At 40.2% G+C, this 20,126-nt stretch overlaps 2 protein-coding genes across 3 annotated transcripts in view; one reads left to right on the top strand and one right to left on the bottom strand.

The window, feature by feature from the left end:
• DCAF13 (DDB1 and CUL4 associated factor 13) overlaps positions 1–219 on the bottom strand; it is a 43,874-nt gene extending 43,655 nt beyond the window's left edge. Inside the window, exon 1 of the mRNA XM_034763432.1 lies at positions 60–219. Coding sequence (XP_034619323.1) covers positions 60–129 — 70 coding nt within the window. The 5' untranslated portion in view covers positions 130–219. The remainder of the gene's footprint in view (positions 1–59) is intronic.
• Positions 220–246: 27 nt separating this feature from the next.
• On the top strand, positions 247–18,337 carry SLC25A32 (solute carrier family 25 member 32). 2 transcript variants are annotated; one of them, XM_034763433.1, is made up of 7 exons: positions 250–613; positions 4,701–4,851; positions 9,140–9,225; positions 10,492–10,652; positions 16,416–16,529; positions 17,346–17,491; positions 18,176–18,337. In XM_034763433.1, the coding sequence occupies exons 1-7, from the start codon at positions 436–438 to the stop codon at positions 18,309–18,311; spliced, it is 972 nt and encodes a 323-aa protein (XP_034619324.1). In that variant the 5' UTR covers positions 250–435; the 3' UTR covers positions 18,312–18,337. The 2 variants fall into 2 exon arrangements, with proteins under 2 accessions (XP_034619325.1, XP_034619324.1); XM_034763434.1 differs by lacking the exon at positions 16,416–16,529 and having other exon boundaries at positions 247–613.
• The last annotated feature ends 1,789 nt before the right edge of the window (positions 18,338–20,126 follow it).

Genomic DNA, 20,126 nt, shown 5'->3' with positions numbered 1-20,126 from the left:
TCCATCGCGCGGACCGAAGATTCACCCCCAACCAACCAACCGCCTGCCCGCGCGCTCACCGCGCTGGAGATCCTGCTTGGTCTCGCGGATGTAATCATCCGGGTTCCGGCTCAGCACCTTCACCCTCATCCTGCCGCCGCCGCCGCCGCGCTCCGCTCCTCACTGCTGCACAGACCGGAACCAGCCCGGTACACTTCCGGCTCAGGTCAGCGGTCATTAGCTACACCAACGACCGGAAGAGCTAACGTAGGGCTCACGTGACACCCTCCCCAATCCCTACGTAGGACCTGGGGCAAAGGTCTTCGTGTCTCGCCCTTGCCCACGTGCGTGGCCCGGCTCCACCCACCAGCGAGGGAGCTTGGCCAGCGCCGCGGGCTCGCCCGCCCACGCCCTGTGTTTCTGTCGCGGGGCTGCCAGCGCGGTGGCCGAGTGCGGATGAGTGCGGCTCCGGGCGCGCGGGGGCCGGTGTGCGCGGTGGAGTCCCCGCCGGCCCCGCCCTTGCGGCCCCTGTTCAGACACGTGCGGTACGAGAACCTCGTGGCGGGTCTGAGCGGCGGTGTTGTCTCTACCCTGGTGCTGCATCCGCTGGACCTGGTGAAGATCCGCTTCGCAGGTGAGGCGGGCCCCCTTCTCCCTCCGTTCCCTGTAGAGGGGGCACCCTCCCTGGGCGGGCCCCACGCCTGCGGGAGCCACTCCCACTGGGGAAACTGAGGCACAATTTGTAGCGCAGCCTGGCTTCCGATCTGCTTCTTCCCACCTTTGCTTCAGAGCATAGATTAGCCATACTGCTGGAGTGTTTTAGCTAGCTGCGAAGGGGCATAGTGCGTGCCCGCTCTCCTTCACCGGCGCCTGCGGGTGTCGAAAACCAGCCACATCTCAAGACAAGATTGAGGGGATGGGGGAGAGGGCTGCAATGACAGCAAAGCTTGGGATTGAGAATCTATTATAAGCACGATTCAGCACAATACTAAATGACACTAAACTTTAACTCAGGGATTCTCTGGGGCTCACTGCATTATTACATGGAGGGTCGCGAGCTGTCAGCCCCCTCCCCAAACCTTGCTTTGATTCTAGTATTTATAATGGTGTTAAATATATTAAAAAGTGTTTTTAATTTATAAAAGGGGTTGCAGTCAGAGGCTTGCTATGTGATATGGTTCACCAGTACAAAAGTTTAAGAACCACTGCTATCTTGTTACACTGACTGGGTCTAAGCACCCATCAAAATACACTTAACCTTAATACACCATTATAACAAGTATTCGGTTATCTTGTTTGGATTTGATATCCAATATTAAATTCCATATGCGTTATATTGACTTTCCCATGATACATAACTGGGCAGTTTTATTGTCTTTAGATCCAATCAATTAAATAGTTGAGGCAAAAGAGTATTTAATTTAGCCCCATTGTTATAGGCTGTGGTGCTGGTCAGCAAAGAATGAAGTTGGAATTGCAGATTTTCTGCAGAGAAGGGTGTCATCCTCTTCCAGATGAGCTACTGTTGATGTCGCTGATGAGTTGTTCTTTTGAAGCCTCTGTTTTATCACATCAGTTTATATATAGGTTAAATAACTGACTCATTTCTTTACATTTATTTTAAATGGATTTGTGGGTAATTTAGCCTCCAAAATTAAATGTGAATTTTTGAAGAGTTTTACAAAATATGTTTTCTGTAACATTTAAAGATTCAAGTGGAATTGTACTTTTTTGGTGTGTATTTAAATACTTTTTCTTACAGTTACAGAAGGAGCATTGTGCCTAGCATATGGACACTGGAAAATGCAACTGATTAAGTAGAAGCAAAATTGACTAGATTTCTTTTTATTATGAATATCTCATTAATACATTAGAACTAGATAGCATAGGTGGTGAAAAATAAACTAGTTTCAGTAGCCTTAAAGGGCTGGTAACACAAGATATTTTTTTTAACAGGACAGTGTCACTTCCTCTAAATCTTGTCTCCTTCCACCGTTCTAAGTCTTACTTTCCCTGACATCTAATGTCACATTTTTGCCTTCGTTTGGCAGTGATAGTTAGCTAAACTTCTCTATACCTCAGCCCAGCTGTTATTCCTAACTGCCACAGACCCCTGTAAGTTTTTTGCATTCCATCTTTGTTCTTGGGCTTTGATCGTTCCATTTTAGATTGTATTTGTGATTTCTCAAGCTTTGGATGCTGTCTGTTTCTCAAGAGCTTTATGGTGTGACTGGACAAAAGTCTGTATCCCAAACCACTGAGACTTGGACTCCTTCCCTCACCGGAATGGGCTCTTCACATGCTCTTTTCTGATTCCCAGAAATAATAGGTGGTGGGAGCATGCTGATGTCTCAGGTTTTTTTCTGCACCAAGGCCTCATCCAATGATAAAAACTCCAGTGCTCCATGTGATTCCTGCTGCTTGTGGCCACAGATGGTGGGTTTAAGACCCACAACATCACCAGTCAACCAGTGGGTTTTGAGCTGTCCCCCTGAATTATTGGTTGGAACTCTGATGCTATATATGTGTCCACCCCACCAAGATGGATTCTCACTGAAACAGTGTAGATGGAATGGAACTAAGTTTTCGTTTACCTAATAAAAAAAATATATATATGGAGATATACCTATCTCATACAACTGGAAGGGACCTTGAAAGATCATTGAGTCCAGTCCTCTGCCTTCACTAGGCAGGACCAAGTACTGTCCCTGACAGATTTTCCCTCCCCCTCAATGGCCCCCTCAAGGATTGAACTCACAACCCTGGGTTTAGCAGGCCAATGCTCAAACCACTGAGCGATCCCTTCCTTCTCCCTGAGCCAGGGTTGAACCCAGAAGAGTCTCCAGCCTCTGCCTTCAACCAGGAAGTGGAATTAGGGACTGAGAAATTAGGATGGTGATTAAAAAAACCTAAACTATTAATTAAAGTGAAAGTTTAAAAACAGGTTTAGGGTAGGAGCTCCTACACCCCAAAGATCTAACTAGGTTTAATTAGGGTGGTTCAGAAGACATTAAAGTGAAATTAAACTGATAACCTGAGATTAAGGTTATATGGGTAAACAACAACTTCACTGACCATCCTAATGTATGTTCCAGGCTATGACTTCCCTGTTGTTTTGAGGTCCTGCTGAGCCATTTCTTTTTTCAAACTTGGTCTTTGTCAGAACATATTATGTACATGAGGCGAGTCAGAGGATGGAAACAGAAAATGCTGTCTGTGTTTTAGTTACCAAACTACCATTTCTGATGGGGGGCATAATTCCTCTGCATAAGCAGGCCAGGAAGCCACTCTGGTTGCAAAACTTTGAGATGATTTTCTAGTTGTGACACGGTCTTGGGAAAGTTTGCTTTAGTTTGAAGTTTAGGTCATTCTAAAACCCACCTCTGGTTCCTACTTTTGGGGTAAATTACTGGTGTCGCAAATACTGTAGCCATCAATTTTATAGTCCCATTATAGTAAGAGCAGTAGCAACTGCTATAGTGGCTATAGTCAAGGCTACACAAACATTTCTGTTCCATCTGAAATCTATCAGGCTAAAACTCTCCATACTTCTATCTTTTCTGAAAGTGAATATCTTTGAAAGTTTGGGCAAAAACAGTTCAGCTGATGAATAGAAAAGGGCCAAGGATACACTTTTCCAATTTAAAAAAAAATGCACTGCAGCCCAGCTAGTGAGGAGTGGCAGAGAAAAAAATAGAATTTAGCATAGAAATAGCCTTTGATTGTTCTGGTAAAAACTGATTTTGAATTCACCGGATCATGACCTGTTGAAAATCATACTTCAAACATGGATGATACATTTTAAATGGGGGATTTCTTACTAAAGTCATAATAAAAATTCCAAGGGACCAAAATCTTCTGGGAGAGGGGAAATAGTATTCGTAGAGGACCACAAAAATCTCAGATTATAGGTTAGATGTAGCATAAAACTCTTAGGGCCATTAAGAAAAGAAGACAAACACCATCCTCTGTAAAACTGACAAAATGCTTTAAGTCAAGGTTGCTACTCATCTAAGGTACACTGCAGCAGAGTTACCTTCTAAGTGAGAGGCGCTTCCATCCTGTTGACTATAGGAGGTCTGCAGGACAACTGCATCAATCCATTGTAAAGTTCCCGTAACCCTAACTCACATTCACCTTTGGAATACAGCTACAGTAGAACCTCAGAGTTACAAACACCAGAGTTACGAACTGATCAGTCAACCACACACCTCATTTGGAACCAGAGGTATGCAATCAGGCAGCAGCGGGCGGGGGGAGGGAGAGAGAGAAAGTAAATACAGTGCAGTAGTTTATTACATGCTAAAAATATAAAGGGAAAGTTTAAAAAAAGATTTGACAAGATAAGGAAACTGTTTCTGTGCTTGTTTCATTTAAATTCAGATAGTTAAAAGCAGCATTTTTCTTCTGCATACTAAGTTGCAAAGCTGTATTAAGTCAATGTTCAGTTGTAAACCTTTGAATGAACCACCATAATGTTTTGTTTAGAGTTATGAACATTTCAGAGTTACGAACAAAACCTCCATTCATAAACTTTTTGCAACTCTGACGTTCTAGTGTAAATAGCTATGCCAGCAGGTTCACTATAACTTTCTTTAATACTGCACATTTCCCTGTTCAGCCTAGAGAAAAAGTTATTTGCTTTGTAGTTTTTATACAGTTCGCTTTCACTCTTTATGGAATGATTTTTTTTTTTTCAATGTAGTCTCTTTTTTAAATAGTGAGTGACGGGTTGGAATTGAGACCAAAATACAATGGTATTCTACACTGTTTGACCACTGTCTGGAAGCATGAAGGACTACGTGGCCTGTACAAAGGGGTAACTCCAAACATTTGGGGTGCAGGTGCCTCCTGGGGACTCTACTTTTTCTTGTAAGTAGATCTGTAGAATATTAATATTCTATGCAAAGTGATCCTTGAATGTAGGTTGCACTTTGATTTTGGGGAGATGGTGGGGGTGCATAAATATAAATGTTTCCCTTTGTCATCACTTGCTATTTTAAGTGTTATTTAGACTGTAAGCAGTTTAGGACAGGGACCTGTAACTTTTGTAAAATATAGTGCATACCTAGGAGGGTAGCGTGGCCTAGTAAATAGAGTACTGAATTGGAACCAGGGTGGATTGATTTAAATCAGTTTTAATCATCCTTTAACCAACTGTATTCACGATTTATTTTACAAGCAGGAGACTCGGATTTAATGTAATCATTTTTAATGTTGTCTTGCGTTTGTACTTTAGTTATTTTCCTAAAGAAAGGTTCATTGTCATTGGTTGGTATAACCATTCAAAAATGTTGATTTGCAACTAGATAAACCTTGACATGAAATGGGGTAGTTTTTGCTAACCAGGAGAAGCACTATGTCTATACACTTACTTAAGCAATTATTTACTGTAAAACACATTCAGAGTCCTGGGTTTCTTAGATTTTTTATTAGAAAATTGTGAATTATGCATTTTCTTTATTAGATTATTAATTTTTATATGCATCTTTTCTAAGTATTTGAATGGAAATTGAAATTCAAGTAAAAGTACACAAAAACAGCATTTTAAAATAGTTTTTATTAGTTAAATAAAACTACCTTAAATGTACTGGATACACAAGAAAAAGATGATCAAAACATGTTTTAAAACTTATTGCTTTATTAAGGAAATACTGTCTGTAATTAGTGAATTGACACGATTATTTCTGGTCACCGTGTCCTTCAAGATTTTAGAACTAGTAGATCTTATCCTCACACCCCATTTTTATTCATGGATTGGAAGAGGGGAAACAAGTTTTCCTGGGGTTTTTTGTTTTTTGTTTTTCCAACTTCCAATCAGATTCTTAACTTTGACTGAACTAGTCATTGAACTATTTGAATAGACTAAAATGAAAAATATTGTCTCTGCACCTGCAGAAGAGGGTACTGCTGTCAATAGCTGGTTTATCACTTCAGCAAACTCTGGTTCCAGGTGCTTAGCCAGTGACTTTGACCAGATCATTGGTTCGACTTTCTTTAAAATTTTGTCAGCAAACATAGAAAACATAGCAGTGTAGGCCTAGAAGGGTCCTCAAGATCATGTAGTCCATCCCTCCACACTGAGGCAGGAGCAAGTATATCTAGACTATGCCTAATAGTTGTTTGTCTAACCTGTTCTTAAAATCTTTCCATGACAGGGATTCCATAAATTCCCATAGTAACCTATTCTAATATTTAATTTCCTTATAGTTAGAAAGTTTTTCTTAATTCCTAACATCTAAACGAAATCTCCCTTGCTATAGCTTAAGCTGATTACTACTTGTCCTACCGTCAGTGAATATGGAGAACAATTGATCACTGTTCTCTTTATAATGGCGCTTAACATTATTTGAAAACTGTTACTGTATCGTGCCCTTTAAGGCGGGAGCCAGGTGACCCCCACGCTATAGGACTGAACTGTGAAGCGGCAAAGTTTGCTGATGATACAAAATTATTCAAGATAGTTCAGTCTAAAGCAGACTTTGAGGAGTTACAGAGGAATCTCACAAAACTGGGTAACAAAAATGGCAAATTAAGTAAGATCTTGGAGTAACCATGGATAGTTCTCTGAAAACTTCCACTCTATGCGCAGTAGCAATCTAAAAGTCTCTCCGTATGTTAGGAACTCTTAGGAAGGAGATAGAAAATAAGGCAAAAGATATAATACCACTTTATAAATCCATGATGTGCCCACACCTGGGATACTGTGTCCAGTTCTGTTTGCCTCCTCTCAAAAAGGTTATAGTGGAACTGGAAAAGGTTCAGAGAAGAACAACAAAGATAATCAGGGGTATGGAATGGCTTCCATATGAGGAGAGACCAAACAGATTGGGGCTGTCCAGCTTGGAAAGGAGACGTCTAAGGAGGGATATGAGAGAGGTCTATAAAATCATGAATGGTGTGGAGAAAGTGAATAGAAAAATGAAACCCTTTCACACTATCCAAAAACCAGGGGTCACCTATGAAATTGATAAACAACAGGTTTAATACAAATGAGGAAGTACTTTTCACACAATGTGCTATTAATCTGTGGAATTTATTGCCATGGGATGTTGTGATAGCCAAAAGTATAACTAGGTTCAAAAAAGAACTGGATTGGTTCATGGAGAATTGGTCCATCAGTGACTGTTAACCAAGATGATCAGGGATGAAACCCCATGCTCGGGGTAACCCTTAACCTGTGACCATCAGAAACCGAGAGTGGAGAACAGGATGGAGTGGTTTCAGAGTAGCAGCCGTGTTAGTCTGTATCCGCAAAAAGAACAGGAGTACTTGTGGCACTTTAGAGACTAACAAATTTATTTGAGTATAAGCTTTCGTGGGCTACAACCCACTTCTTCGGATGCATAGAATGGAACATATATTGAGGAGATATATATATAGATATATATATCCACAATATTATATATTCACATACAGAGAGCATGAAAAGGTGGGAGTTGTCTTACCAACTCTGAGAGGCCAATTAAGTAAGAGGGGGAAAAATACTTTTGAAGTAATAATCAAGATAGCCCAGTACAGACAGTTTGATAAGAAGTGTGAGAATACTTACATGGGGAGATAGGCTCAATGTTTGTAATGGCTCAGCCATTCCCAGTCTGTGTTCAAGCCTAAGTTGATTGTATCTAGTTTGCATATCAATTCAAGCTCAGCAGTTTCTCATTGGAGTCTGTTTTTGAAGCTTTTCTGTTGCAAAATTGCCACCCGCAGGTCTGTCATTGAATGACCAGACAGGTTAAAGTGTTCTCCTACTGGTTTTTGAATGTTATGATTCCTGATGTCAGATTTGTGTCCATTAATTCTTTTGCGTAGAGACTGTCCGGTTTGGCCAATGTATCTGACATCAGGAATCTGCTGAGCTTGAATTGATATGCAAACTAGATACAATCAACTTAGGCTTGAATAGAGACTGGGAATGGCTGAGCCATTACAAACATTGAATCTATCTCCCCATGTAAGTATTCTCTCACTTCTTATCAAACTGTCTGTACTGGGCTATCTTGATTATTACTTCAAAAGTTTTTTTTCCTCTTACTTAATTGGCCTCTCAGAGTTGGTAAGACAACTCCCACCTTTTCATGCTCTCTGTATGTGTATATATTTATCTCCTCAATATATGTTCCATTCTATGCATCCGAAGAAGTGGGCTGTAGCCCACAAAAGCTTATGCTCAAATAAATTTGTTAGTCTGTAAGGTGCCACAAGTACTCCTGTTCTTTTTGAGGATGGAGTGGATCACTCCGTAATTGCCCTATTCTGTACTTTTCCCCCTGAAGCTCTGGTACAGGCCACCACTGGGGACAGGATACTAGGAAAGATGGACCATGCTCTGACCCAGAATGGCAGTTCTTATTGTCAAGTATCATGAATCTTTTTTGTAGAACCTGAAATAATTTATGCTAAATAGAAAATAAGAACCTAAACTTGGACAGATATTAGGAATTAAATAGGCACTTTAAATTATTTAGTCTGCTGAAACTGAAAGCATTTAAGACATGCATAAAGAAATCAATGTGTGCAAGTCAGCTTCTCAGAATTTTTTGTGAGCTGATGGTTTTTTGCTCTTTGGGGCCTTTTCTTCAATGTAAAGTGTCTTAAATTTGTTCATTAACTATAAAATGGCAAACTGATTTCCTGTTGATTCAAACAAAGTAGAGGACAGTTATTTGTGCAAAACTATTCTACTGATTATCTAGCGCTTATTCTCTTTTGACTTCCACTTGTTCACCTCCCAGTGAAAGTTCATTCAAAATCCAGAATGCAGACCAGAGTACATGAGGTCAATCCAGTAGATAAAGACTGATATAATGTTGTGCTAGAAAATAAATACCTACTGCCTAGGTTTTATGAAGAGGCAGTCTTTTGTCTTACAAACATCTCACACACACACTAATTTTTCAGTTCAGATAAAAGTTACAGGGTGCAGTCCCATTGTTGTCATCTAGGAATAGTCTGGCACTTTAAAGGGTTCTGTTGTAAAAGATATTTAAATAGCCTAAAGCTACAATTCAGCAACTTGTATTGCATCTGACTGAGACAGGTTAATCTCTGACTCTGTGTGCTCTCTAAGGGCAATGGTGCATAAAGTAATATCTAATCTTTAAAAACCTTTTCCTAAATGATCTGTATTTCTTCTATCTAAATGTTTTACCTCTTCCAGCTATAATGCCATCAAAGCCTATAAGGAGGAAAGAAAGCTAGAAAGTCTTGGTGCAACGGAGCACCTAGTGTCAGCTGCTGAGGCCGGTGAGGAAAATGCTAACGAGATTAATGTTTACCTTCAGCCTGTCCATATGCTGTTTTTGCCTTTGTCTGTCAATGTTTCTTTTTCTTCCAGATGGCAAGTGCAAGTGTTTCAGTCCAGCTGCATTCACTGACAAAGTAATAATTAATATTGTTTGGTTGGACAGCTGTGTTTTACATTTTTATTCACAAATAGCAGCCACTAAAATGTTTTATGGCTGCATTACCCTCTTTTCTTAATATTTTATACAAATTCTAGTGCATAACCTATATGCAGCTGTGCAATAAAAGGCCAAAATTTATTAAACACATCCTTGTAATATAATGTATTAATGTTAATTTTGAGTACTTACAAGACACACAAAAGCAGATATAGGACCCAATCAGGCACCCATTGAGTCAGTGCAATAACTTGATTGGCTTTAATGAGAATTGGATTGGACCTGTAGTGTCAATCAGATCTGGAATTCAGATCCATTTAATACTTAAAGAATTAAATGGATCTGAATTCCAGAAATATTAAATGGATCTGAATTCCAGATCTGATTGACACTACAGGTCCAATCCAATGCTCAAAATATCTTACCTACAAAATACAAATATCTGATCTCTGCAATTTTTAATCTAAATAATTTCTAATGTTCTTGTGTTCTTGTATACATTTCTCTGATATAGATGGTAATCTTGGAGTTTTGGAGGATTTCTTGTTGCAGTACTACACATTAAATTGTATCAGTTTGTCATTACTTCACGGTCCTATGACTTAAAGTAATCTGTAAAGCTACATCAGGTTAATCATTCTGACAGAGTTAGGTCGTTCATTACATGGACACTTTATTTCTGTTTACTCTTGTTTAATTTTGAAATTTTGTATACCATAAGGCTAAACTGAGATTATTAAAGCACATATAAAATAAAACTAGCTTCTTATGTCCAGATTCCACCATTTGGACCATGGTGGAGTAAAGGAGGAGATTACATTGGGGCCAGTGGATAAGGATACACAGGGAGTCCTGTGGTCTGCAGCATGCACTTCTGCACAGACTCCCCAAATTATACCAGTTTCCCCTCCCACCCTCTGTTCAGCAGAACTGTTGCAGTAGGATTCGGTCTCAAAGTTAAGAGGAAAAGAATGGAATGCCCACATTTTTCTTGTTTAGTATTCTTGTAGGATGGGTGTGTGTTTGTTTGTTGTACTGAATTGAACAAAATGGTACAAACTTTCAGCGTGGCATTGATAATATTACCCTAACTTCCATCTGTTCTTAGGAGTCATGACCCTCTGTATCACAAACCCAATATGGGTAACGAAGACGCGGCTTGTGTTACAGTATGATGCTGGCATTGATTCATCAAAGCGCCAGTACAAAGGAATGTTTGATGCTCTTATAAAGATATACAAGCTGGAGGGTATACGTGGCTTATACAAGGTAATATAATTTGACATAATGGATAAGAATTCTGGAATTTATTGTGGGTGTAATAGCACTGTGGCTCTTGTGGAATTGGAAAGTTGTTACATGTTACTATAAAAGCTACCTTTCATCATCTCATAAGCCTATTTCTACCACACTAGAGGATTGCAGCAAAAAAGGCTTATAATGGTAAGTAAAGGTTGCAGAAGGATAAGCAGTAGTGAAACTGGAAGAGGGGAGACTATGAGGTACATGGACAAAAGCATTGTAGGCTGAAACTCTGATGAGAGGAATACTATGGCTAAAATAGAAAAGTTGAATCAAGAACTGCTTTTGTTTAATAATCATGAATTTGTCCTCTGTAGTATTCTCTTCTAGTTGTTGGAGGAGAGAGGTGGCAGCAACAGGGCATAATTTCTAGGGCAAATTGATGCTGATATTGATCAAACTGTTCCTTCATCCAGTCCCATCTCTCTGCCTGTCTTTCTGACATCTCATGATGTCCAACCATCGTCTTAAATGCAGTATGACTGAAACAGAGTTATTAATCTTCCCTCCATTACTATGGACAATGTTGCAGTCACCTCCCACATCCCATTTCCAGGCATTTAGGCCTGTAATGTGTCATCTTCAGCTCTGGATCCACACATTTTGTAGGATTTTAAATTTGGCTACAACAACTAGCTACAACTGCAAATGTGGCTCTTTTATTCTTTCCGTGTGAGAATTTATTTAGGGAAACAAAATAACAGCTTGATTTGAACTTCATTCTGCCTCCCTTCCTTCAGGCCATGACATTAGGACAGTCATCAATACCTTGGAGACGTGAAGAACTCTGGTTCTTCTGATCCAACTAATGTGGAGGAACAGGCTTGCTGTCTCTTAGCAATTAAGGATAGGTTACTGAATGTTCATCTCCCTTATTTGCTGAGGGAAACCTGATCCCAGTACTCTGAGATTGTTATAGCAGGTACCAATGAATGCCAAGTTCTGAAAACTCTGAAACAAAATATTTCTCTTACTCCTTAACCTGAAGTTTCTGGGATTCTTTGGTGTGCCTGGATAAATGTTTGTTCTGTTCCATGTAGATCATTTCTAATTTCTTGCATCTGTTAGGACTTCTTAAATTCTGTTCCATTGGGGTGCTTTTCAGATTTTCCATGTGTTTGGTATGTGTTTTGGCCCTCGATGCTTCTCTCTAGTGCTAACCTTACCTGCAAGAGTAGGGATCCAAGCGAAGCTCTTCCTTTGAAAGAGCCTATAATAGCTGTTATCTAAAGAAGGTTACCCACATAACTATCCACATCAAGCAACTTTTGCTTGAGATTAGGACTCTCTCAGCCTGTTATATTCTACTATAGAGTGCTTCAGGCTTTAATTTCTTAAAAAAAAAAAAAAGCACAGAGTGACTTTCCCTGCTGCTTCCCCCTCTGTGTGCCATGTTTGAAGCTTTGGGAATGGTGGATGAGTGACTTGGAATCTAGCCCTCCAGCCAAACCACAGTAAAGAGTTCTCCTGTCTGGACTCTAGTTATCCCAAAAGCAAAATGCATCTCTTTCACAGCCCACTGACGCAGGGTTGCCCTCCCTGAACTGGACAGTTTCTTTTGCACTCCCTGAAACAGCTTTCTCTTTAGCCTCTTGTACGGATGACCTTGCAGCCACAATTTTCAGACCTGCCTGGGGTTGGTCATTCATTTGTCCTGTTGATACAGGGTTCCTCAATAACTTGCCTTCCCTGAACTAAGCAGGTTTTTTTTCTTGATCCTCCCCAGGCCCAATCCATTGTCACTCTGTTGATACAGGGTAAAAGAGGCTTAATTCAATCCAGCTTTCTGTCCCAAAATAAACACAAGTGCCCAGTACTCAAGCCTGCACCCTTACTGTATTACCTCAGGCCTTTTCCTTCAGATGCTTGACTCTAGAGTTCTGTTCCATTCACCTTCCTGTTTCTCTAGTCCATCCACTAGGTTGTTCCTTTGGTGAAGAGATCAGAGAGAGAGGCTCTGCCAAACTGAGGCAAGAACAGCTCTCTGTTTATAGCCTAGCTGTCACATAATATGCCCTGCCCATCATTGCCTCCTGGAGACTTCATCTGCCAGAATTCCCTTGTTTGAAAGGGTTGAGGCCCAGTAAACAGTAGGCTGGTCTTGCCAGGTCTTAAAAGAGCCAGCACAGTAATCCCAGGCCTAAGCATGCCAAATCATGATTTAGGCCCAAAAAATATCATGAGATTGGCTTAAAAATAATGAGATTTAAAATATACTAATTTTTGGGTTCTCTTTATTTGACTCTGAGACTTCAAGGTTTATGTTCTCTAGCTTTTCTCCATAACCATTAGGGATAAAAACTTAAATTAAAAAATAAAAACAGAGTCTCTCATAATCACAAGACCCCAGGCGCTGGGATTTTAAGAAAAACACCAAATATTGTGAAACTCACGATAAAATCACTTGAGTTAGCATGTCAGCTGTATAGCCCATTTTGTTTTTTTCCTTAGATTAAAGCTGCTGATTAACAATAAATCTTTTGTCAAGAGGATATGTAAACATATCTTGAAAGGGACTATAGCAGAGATTTTTTTTAAGTTTCATGCCTTGGCTACTGCAGTCTCCTCCTGTGGCCTTGGTGCCTCCAAACCTGCATCCTTCAAGTTCATCCCCGTTCAGTGGTGAAGTGACAGCAGCAATTAGAAATAAAAAAGCAAAATGTAACAATTGGAGAAGGAGGGAATAGATAGCTTCCCTTCTCAATTTTCTGCACTTCATAATTTGTAATTCATTGATTCCAAAGAATACAAAGGAAAAATCCATGGTTGGCAGGGCTAGGGACAATAAGAAGACATTTTTAATTATATTAGGAACAAAATCCTAGCAATGGTATAGACACTTGAAATGGTATAATTGTTAATGATGATGGAGAAAAGGAAGAAGTGTTCAATAAATATTTCTGTTCTGTATTTGGAAAGAAGCAGGATGATGATCTCATATCACATGACAATGATAATACTTTCCAGTCCATTAGTAATGAAGAAGGATGTTAAACAACATCTGCTAGTGATAAATATGTTTGAGTGCAAGTTATCCAGGCCTGTTGATGTAAGAGTCCTAAGAGAATTGGCTAAGGAAATCTGGCCCACTGATGTTCTTTTTTCAGTAAACCTTGAATATCAGGGAAATTCCAGAGGACTGGAAGAGTGCTAATATTGTGCCAATATTCAAAAAAGGGCAAATAGGATAACCTGGGTAATAATAGACTGGTTAGCCTGACATCAATATCTGGCAGAATAATGGAAAAGCTGATATTGGATTCAGCTGATATAGTAAAAAATGGGAATATAATTAATGCTAGTCAACATGTTTTTAGGGAAAATAGGTCTTGTCAAGCCTGATATTCTTCATCTTTGAGATTACAAGTTTGGTTGATTAAAGGTAACTGCTTAGATATAATATACGTAGTACCACACAACATTCTCATTAAAAAAAAAAAAAATAGCATTATATAGTCTCTATAGAATTCACATTAAATGGATTAAGAAGTGGATAACTGATGGCTCTCAAAAAGTAGTCCATGAGGAATTGTTGAATATAGGGGTATTTCTAATGGGGTTCCACAGGGATTGGTGGTAGGCCCGAAGCTATTCAGCATTTTCATCAGCAACATATAAATAATATAAAATCACTACTGATAAAACTTGAAGAATTGCTGGGCCCAGCTTCCCTTAAAGGGCCAGCCGTTCTGTGCTGTATTCACAAGAACGCAACCTAATAGCAGGTAGGTGACTGGCAAGTAGTGATCACTGCTACTAACTGGCTAAGAACTTGAACCCATTCTGTTGGATTTGTTACCTTGTCTCCCCTGGCCAATTATTTGTCTTGTCCACTTGTAGCATAGTTTAAAAGACATGACTTCTCCCTGCTCTGCACCCCCCAAGCACCTCAGAGGGTACACACTCAGGAGGGGTGGGGTGTGCTTGACCTCTTGAGATCCAGAATCATTCTCCCATTGTGGGTCTCCGTGTTGAACTCATTACTCCCTGCACTGGAGATCTGGATTATTCAAACTGCTACTCCATCGGCGGTGCCTCCTGGGGAAATAATGGGTAATCCATCCTAACTGGATACCATACTCCATTCATAAATAAATACATAATTCTCAAATTACCAAATAGCTCCAATAAACTTTATATAAACAATAGAAATTATAAACACAAAAAAAGTCAAGAACAAGATATCATAAATAAATATATATGAACATGGATAGATTTTTAAAGTATACACACAGCCATCTGTAGAGGATGCCATAAACCTCTTTTTATTTCTCTTTTGGTCACTTAACACAATCACCCACAGTCTCCCTGACTCTAGTTATGTCAGCCCTCTAACACAGGGGTTCTCAAACTGGGGGTCCGGACCCCTCAGGGGGACACGAGGTTATTACATGGAGGGTCGTGAGCTGTCAGCCTCCACCCCAAACCTCACTTTGCCTCCAGCATTTATAATGGTGTTAAATATACTAAGAAGTATTTTTAATTTATAAGGGCAGGGGTCGCACTCAGAGGCTTGCTATGTGAAAGGGATCACTAGTACAAAAGTTTGAGAACCACTGCTCTAAAGTGTCAGTCCCACGTCCAGGTACCTGTCAGTGGTGCACTTGTAGATATTGCAGGCACTGTGGCCTGGTGTCTTGTCTGAGGGGTCCAATGATCCACACAGCAATTTGAATCTTGGAAATAGCTTTTCAGCTCCAAAGGATGATTTGAATCCTTCTCTCCTAGGGTAACAATCTTAGATATGAGCTTTCTGCTTTTCCTCCTGGGTGAGGTAACTGTTAGTGATCAGGTTGTTGGCTGTGGCAGCCAGCTGAACTGTCTGTCAGGCAGTCACTGCCCTCACAGTGGCATAGCAGGCCCTGTGGGAACCCAGTTTGATGGAGTTTCCCAACTGAGGATTGGGAAAATTGAATAAAAGTCAATCTGTGAGGGGAGCTGGCTGCGCCCTTCCTCTCTGGTGCTCTTTTTGCCACCATCTCTCTCGACCCTTTCCTCTGTCACCTCAAAGGAGGGGCTACCTCCTCTTTTGTATCTTTCTCAGCTATTTGCAGTGGTTTTAGCCGTGCTGGTCCCAGGATGTTAGAGACACAAGGTGGGTGAGGTAATATTTTTAATTTAATTTTATTTAGAAGAACTCTGTATAGCTGGAAAGCTTGTTTCTCTCCCCCTCCCCTCCCCCCAACACAGATTGGTGCAATAAAAGATATTGCCTCACCCACCTTTTCTATCTAAACTGTCACCCCTGAGGGATACAGAACCATTTTCTCTCTCCCAGACCCCTAGGGTAGAGAACCAATCAAAGGTCCTCTCTGTCAGGACATCTGGGGCTGCTGGTTTAGTTCCCTCCCTCCAGCCTCCTCTCTGCTTAAGAGAGGGTTGCCTGACAACAGGGCAGCAACACTTCTGGGAAACAATCTTTGGCCCTGGCTGGCCCAGATAAGTTTCACCCCCTTATGGCAAGGAGGGCGGGGGGTGTTTACTGCTGTAAACTCTTTGTGGCAGGGGCTGACGTTTAGATAGATGTGTTTTTACGGTGTGTAGCACAACAGGGCTGAACCTGGTTGTAGCCTTTAGGTTTTACAACAGTATAAATGTCTGAGTTGTGTGTATTGGGAGGGCAGTGCAGAGCGTATGTTGGAATAAGAAGATGCAAGCAGGTTGTCTAGCGTTCAAGGATTACAGATTAACCTTTTTTTTTTTTTTTTTTTTTTAATAAAAATGTTTTAGGGATTTGTGCCTGGTCTGTTTGGAACTTCACATGGAGCACTTCAGTTCATGGCATATGAAGATCTGAAATTGAGATACAATAAACATAGAAACAGACTATTGGATACAAAATTGGTAATTTGCCTTAAATGGAAACATTTATCTTTTATAGTATGAGAGTATTTGGAAACCAGATCTGTCTAGAAATGTCTAGAACACAGATCAGATGAGACTGTACTGTTGTGCAATTGCCACAAACTACCAATTTTATTAGCTGTTAATGTTATATTCACTTTTGACAGATCACACAGGAAAAATAAGGAAAATACTCCGTTTTTTCGCTTTCAACTTTTAGTACAAATTACCTCATCACCAGCCAATTAGCACTGTTTTTACGTGTTGGGGAAATCCACTTTTCATTTGAGAACTTGGGAAATCTTGTTTGTTTTGTTTTTAAATTAACTTTTGTTGCGTCTGACGAAGTGGGTATTCATCCACGAAAACTTATGCTCCAATATGTCTGTTAGTCTATAAGGTGCCACAGAACTCTTTCTCGCTTTTTACAGATCCAGACTAACACGGCTACCCCTCTGATATTTTGGGAGAATGTTTGTAGTTCTACAAATATAAACAAATAAAAAAGTAACTGTACCAAAAAAATAATTTATAATATACTTTTTAGGATATTACTTCAGTATGCTATTGAACTTGTGGTATAAATGAGAACATCAGTATAATCAGTTTTTACACCAAAATAAGTACCTCTAATGCCAGTATTAATGTGTAATGAACATCAGCACTTACTGAAACTTGTATTCCCTTCTTATAGGAAAAAAATCTAGAGTACTGCTCTGTTCGTGCTTTAAAAAGCAGTTTGATAGTTCCCAGCATTTTATTTAGTTATTTGTAATTTGACTTAAACTAACGTTGGTAACTTTCTTATAATTTTAGACTGCTTTAGAATACATTACCATGGCAGCACTATCCAAAATATTTGCTGTGTCAGCAACATACCCATATCAAGTAGTGCGAGCTCGTCTTCAGGATCAACACAATAGGTACTCTGGAATGGTTGATGTTATTCGCAGGACGTGGAGGTAGGCATAGAGAAGTAAAAATGCAATTCTGAAAATGACATCACCTTAATCAACAGATCTGCTCCTGGTGTGTAGTCAGTGTTGTGGCTGTTAACTTCAGTGACACATTTTTATTACTGTTTTTCTCTGTTGGCTGTGTTGGTTCTGCAGGGCCAAATGTGAATTGGATTCTGTTCCTCCTTGTGCATCACCTGCTCAACAGTTATTTACTTAGAGCTTATCTTCACATACAGCACTACATTGGCACAGCTGCACTGGTGTGCCATTGCAGCATTTGAGTGAAGACGTTAACACGCTATTGGAAGAGCTTCTCCTCTCAGTGTAGTTAATCCACCTCCCCGAGAGGCGGTACCTATGTCTATGGGAGAAGGTCTCCCATTGACATAGCGGTTTCTACACAGAGGGTTAGATCAGTATAACTACATTGCTCAGGGGTGTGTCACTTTCGAATCCTTGGGTGACGTAATTATACTGCTATAGATCTGTAGTGTAGACCTGAACTTACTTAAATCTGTACAAACTCTTTGTAGTCAGTGCGGTTGCACAGGTGCTAGAATTTGAAGAGGTGTAACACTGTATATTGGGGGTGGGGAGAGACATTGTGGGCTTCCACGTTTGTTTGTCTCAGTGATTTTTTTTTTTCATTCAAATGTGCTTAAAAATGCCCTTTTTCCCCCCCCAAAGGAAAGAAGGAGTTCATGGATTTTACAAAGGAATCATCCCCAATGTGATCAGAGTGACTCCTGCCTGCTGTATCACCTTTGTAGTATATGAAAATGTATCTAATTTTTTGCTTAATTTTAGAAAAGAGAATCATTAAATTAAAGCTAGGAGTTTGCATCCAAAGGAGTTTACTGTCCTTTATTTTTTGAAATTTGTAATTTGAGAAAAATATTGTACAACTGTCTAGCTTGAGATTGTGAACTGCTCCAGTAATCAATGCAAGAATTTGGGGATCAGAAAACCTAAACTGCCTTCTCTTCTATTGGAGCTCTCCTGCCCCTCTTTTCCCCCTCTTTTCTGTGAATCAGCAGCCTTTGCCTGAAACAGCTGTTCCCATCCCAACCTTAAAACAGCACAGTGACTGAATAAAGGCAGACTTGCAACAGCTTTGTCCTTCGATTAACTGATCTCTCTAAATCATCTTTTCCTATACAAGAGCAAGAACCTGATGATGTCCAGGGTTAATGGAGTGGGGTTGTGAGGACATCAAAAGTTGTGATAGGTTCCAGATCTATCAAACACAGGGCCTCTCTTTGGCGGTCTCCCCACAGAACTGTGTACACGTTTGTCCTCATGGTGGTCTGGAGTTTTCTAAATCCCATCCATGTGTAATTTGTCAGGTTTCAGAATTACAAATGCCCTGATTGCAGTGTGTGTGCAGTGAAATCCCTGACTCACTGGAGGAGACTGCTGGGGCGGGGACAGCACAAACATTTAGAGTACCTTTAAGGTACAGTGTGGCTGGAGACAGTGAGAAGAAGGGCTTTCACCCAGCCCATTATATTAAAATCTGATAAACCTCCAGTTTTAGTATAATGTCCAAGGCATCTTGCAAAATTTTTGCAGCATCAGACCTAAATCAGCAGTTAATGTGTCACTGGCCACTTCTCCGCTTTTTTCCTCTTAAAGGGAAAGACAAATTCTCTCACTTAGTTACAGAGATTACATGTAAACTCCAGGTTGAGTTTACATTGAAGTAAAAGGACATGTTCAGACACATAGACATGTTTAACAAATAGCTTGGTGCTTTTGCACTAGTTTTTGTAAATAACAGCAGTTTTCAAAGTCTTATTTTAAAGATGGCTATTTCAAAATGTTGGTCTTATTTATTTAGAGTTTCAGAGTGGTAGCCGTGTTAGTCTAGATCAGCAAAAAGAATGAGGAATACTTGTGGAACCGTAGAGACTAATTTATTTGGGCGTAAGCTTTCGTGGGTAAAAACCCACTTCATCAGATGCATAGAGTGGAAAATACAGTGTGCGTGTGTACACATACATACAGAGGACATGAAAAGATGGGAGTTGCCATACCAACTCTAACGAGACAAATCAATGAAGGTGGGCTATTATCAGCAGGAGAAAAAAAACTTTTGTAGTGATAATCCGGATGGCCCATTTCAAACAGTTGACAAGAAGGTACGAGTAACAGTAGGGGAGAAAAATTAGTATGGGGAAATAGTTTAGTTTGTGTAATGACCCATCCACTCCCAGTCTTTATTCAAGCCTAATTTAATGATGTCCAGTTTGCAAATTAATTCCAGTTCTGCATTTTCTCGTTGGAGTCTGGTTTTGAAGTTTTTTTGTTGAAGAATTGCGACTTTTAGGTCTGTAATTGAGTGTCCAGAGAGGCTGAAGTGTTCTCCAACTGGTTTTTGAATGTTATAATTCTTGATGTCTGATTTGTGTCCATTTATTCTTTTGTGTAGAGACTGTCCGGTTTGGCCAATGTACATGGCAGAGGGGCATTGCTGGCACATGATGGCATATATCACATTGGTAGATGTGCAGGTGAACAAGCCCCTGATGGTGTGGCTGATGTGATTAGGTCCTATGATGGTGTCCCTTGAATAGATATATGGACTGAGTTGGCAACAGGCTTTGTTCCTGGGGGGGGGGGGGGGGGGGGGGGGGGG

This window comes from Trachemys scripta, chromosome 2 (genome assembly GCF_013100865.1).
Source record: "Trachemys scripta elegans isolate TJP31775 chromosome 2, CAS_Tse_1.0, whole genome shotgun sequence".
Lineage (NCBI taxonomy): Eukaryota > Metazoa > Chordata > Testudines > Emydidae > Trachemys > Trachemys scripta.
Note: the sequence above shows the minus strand (reverse complement) of the source record. Positions and strands in the feature narration are given on the sequence as shown.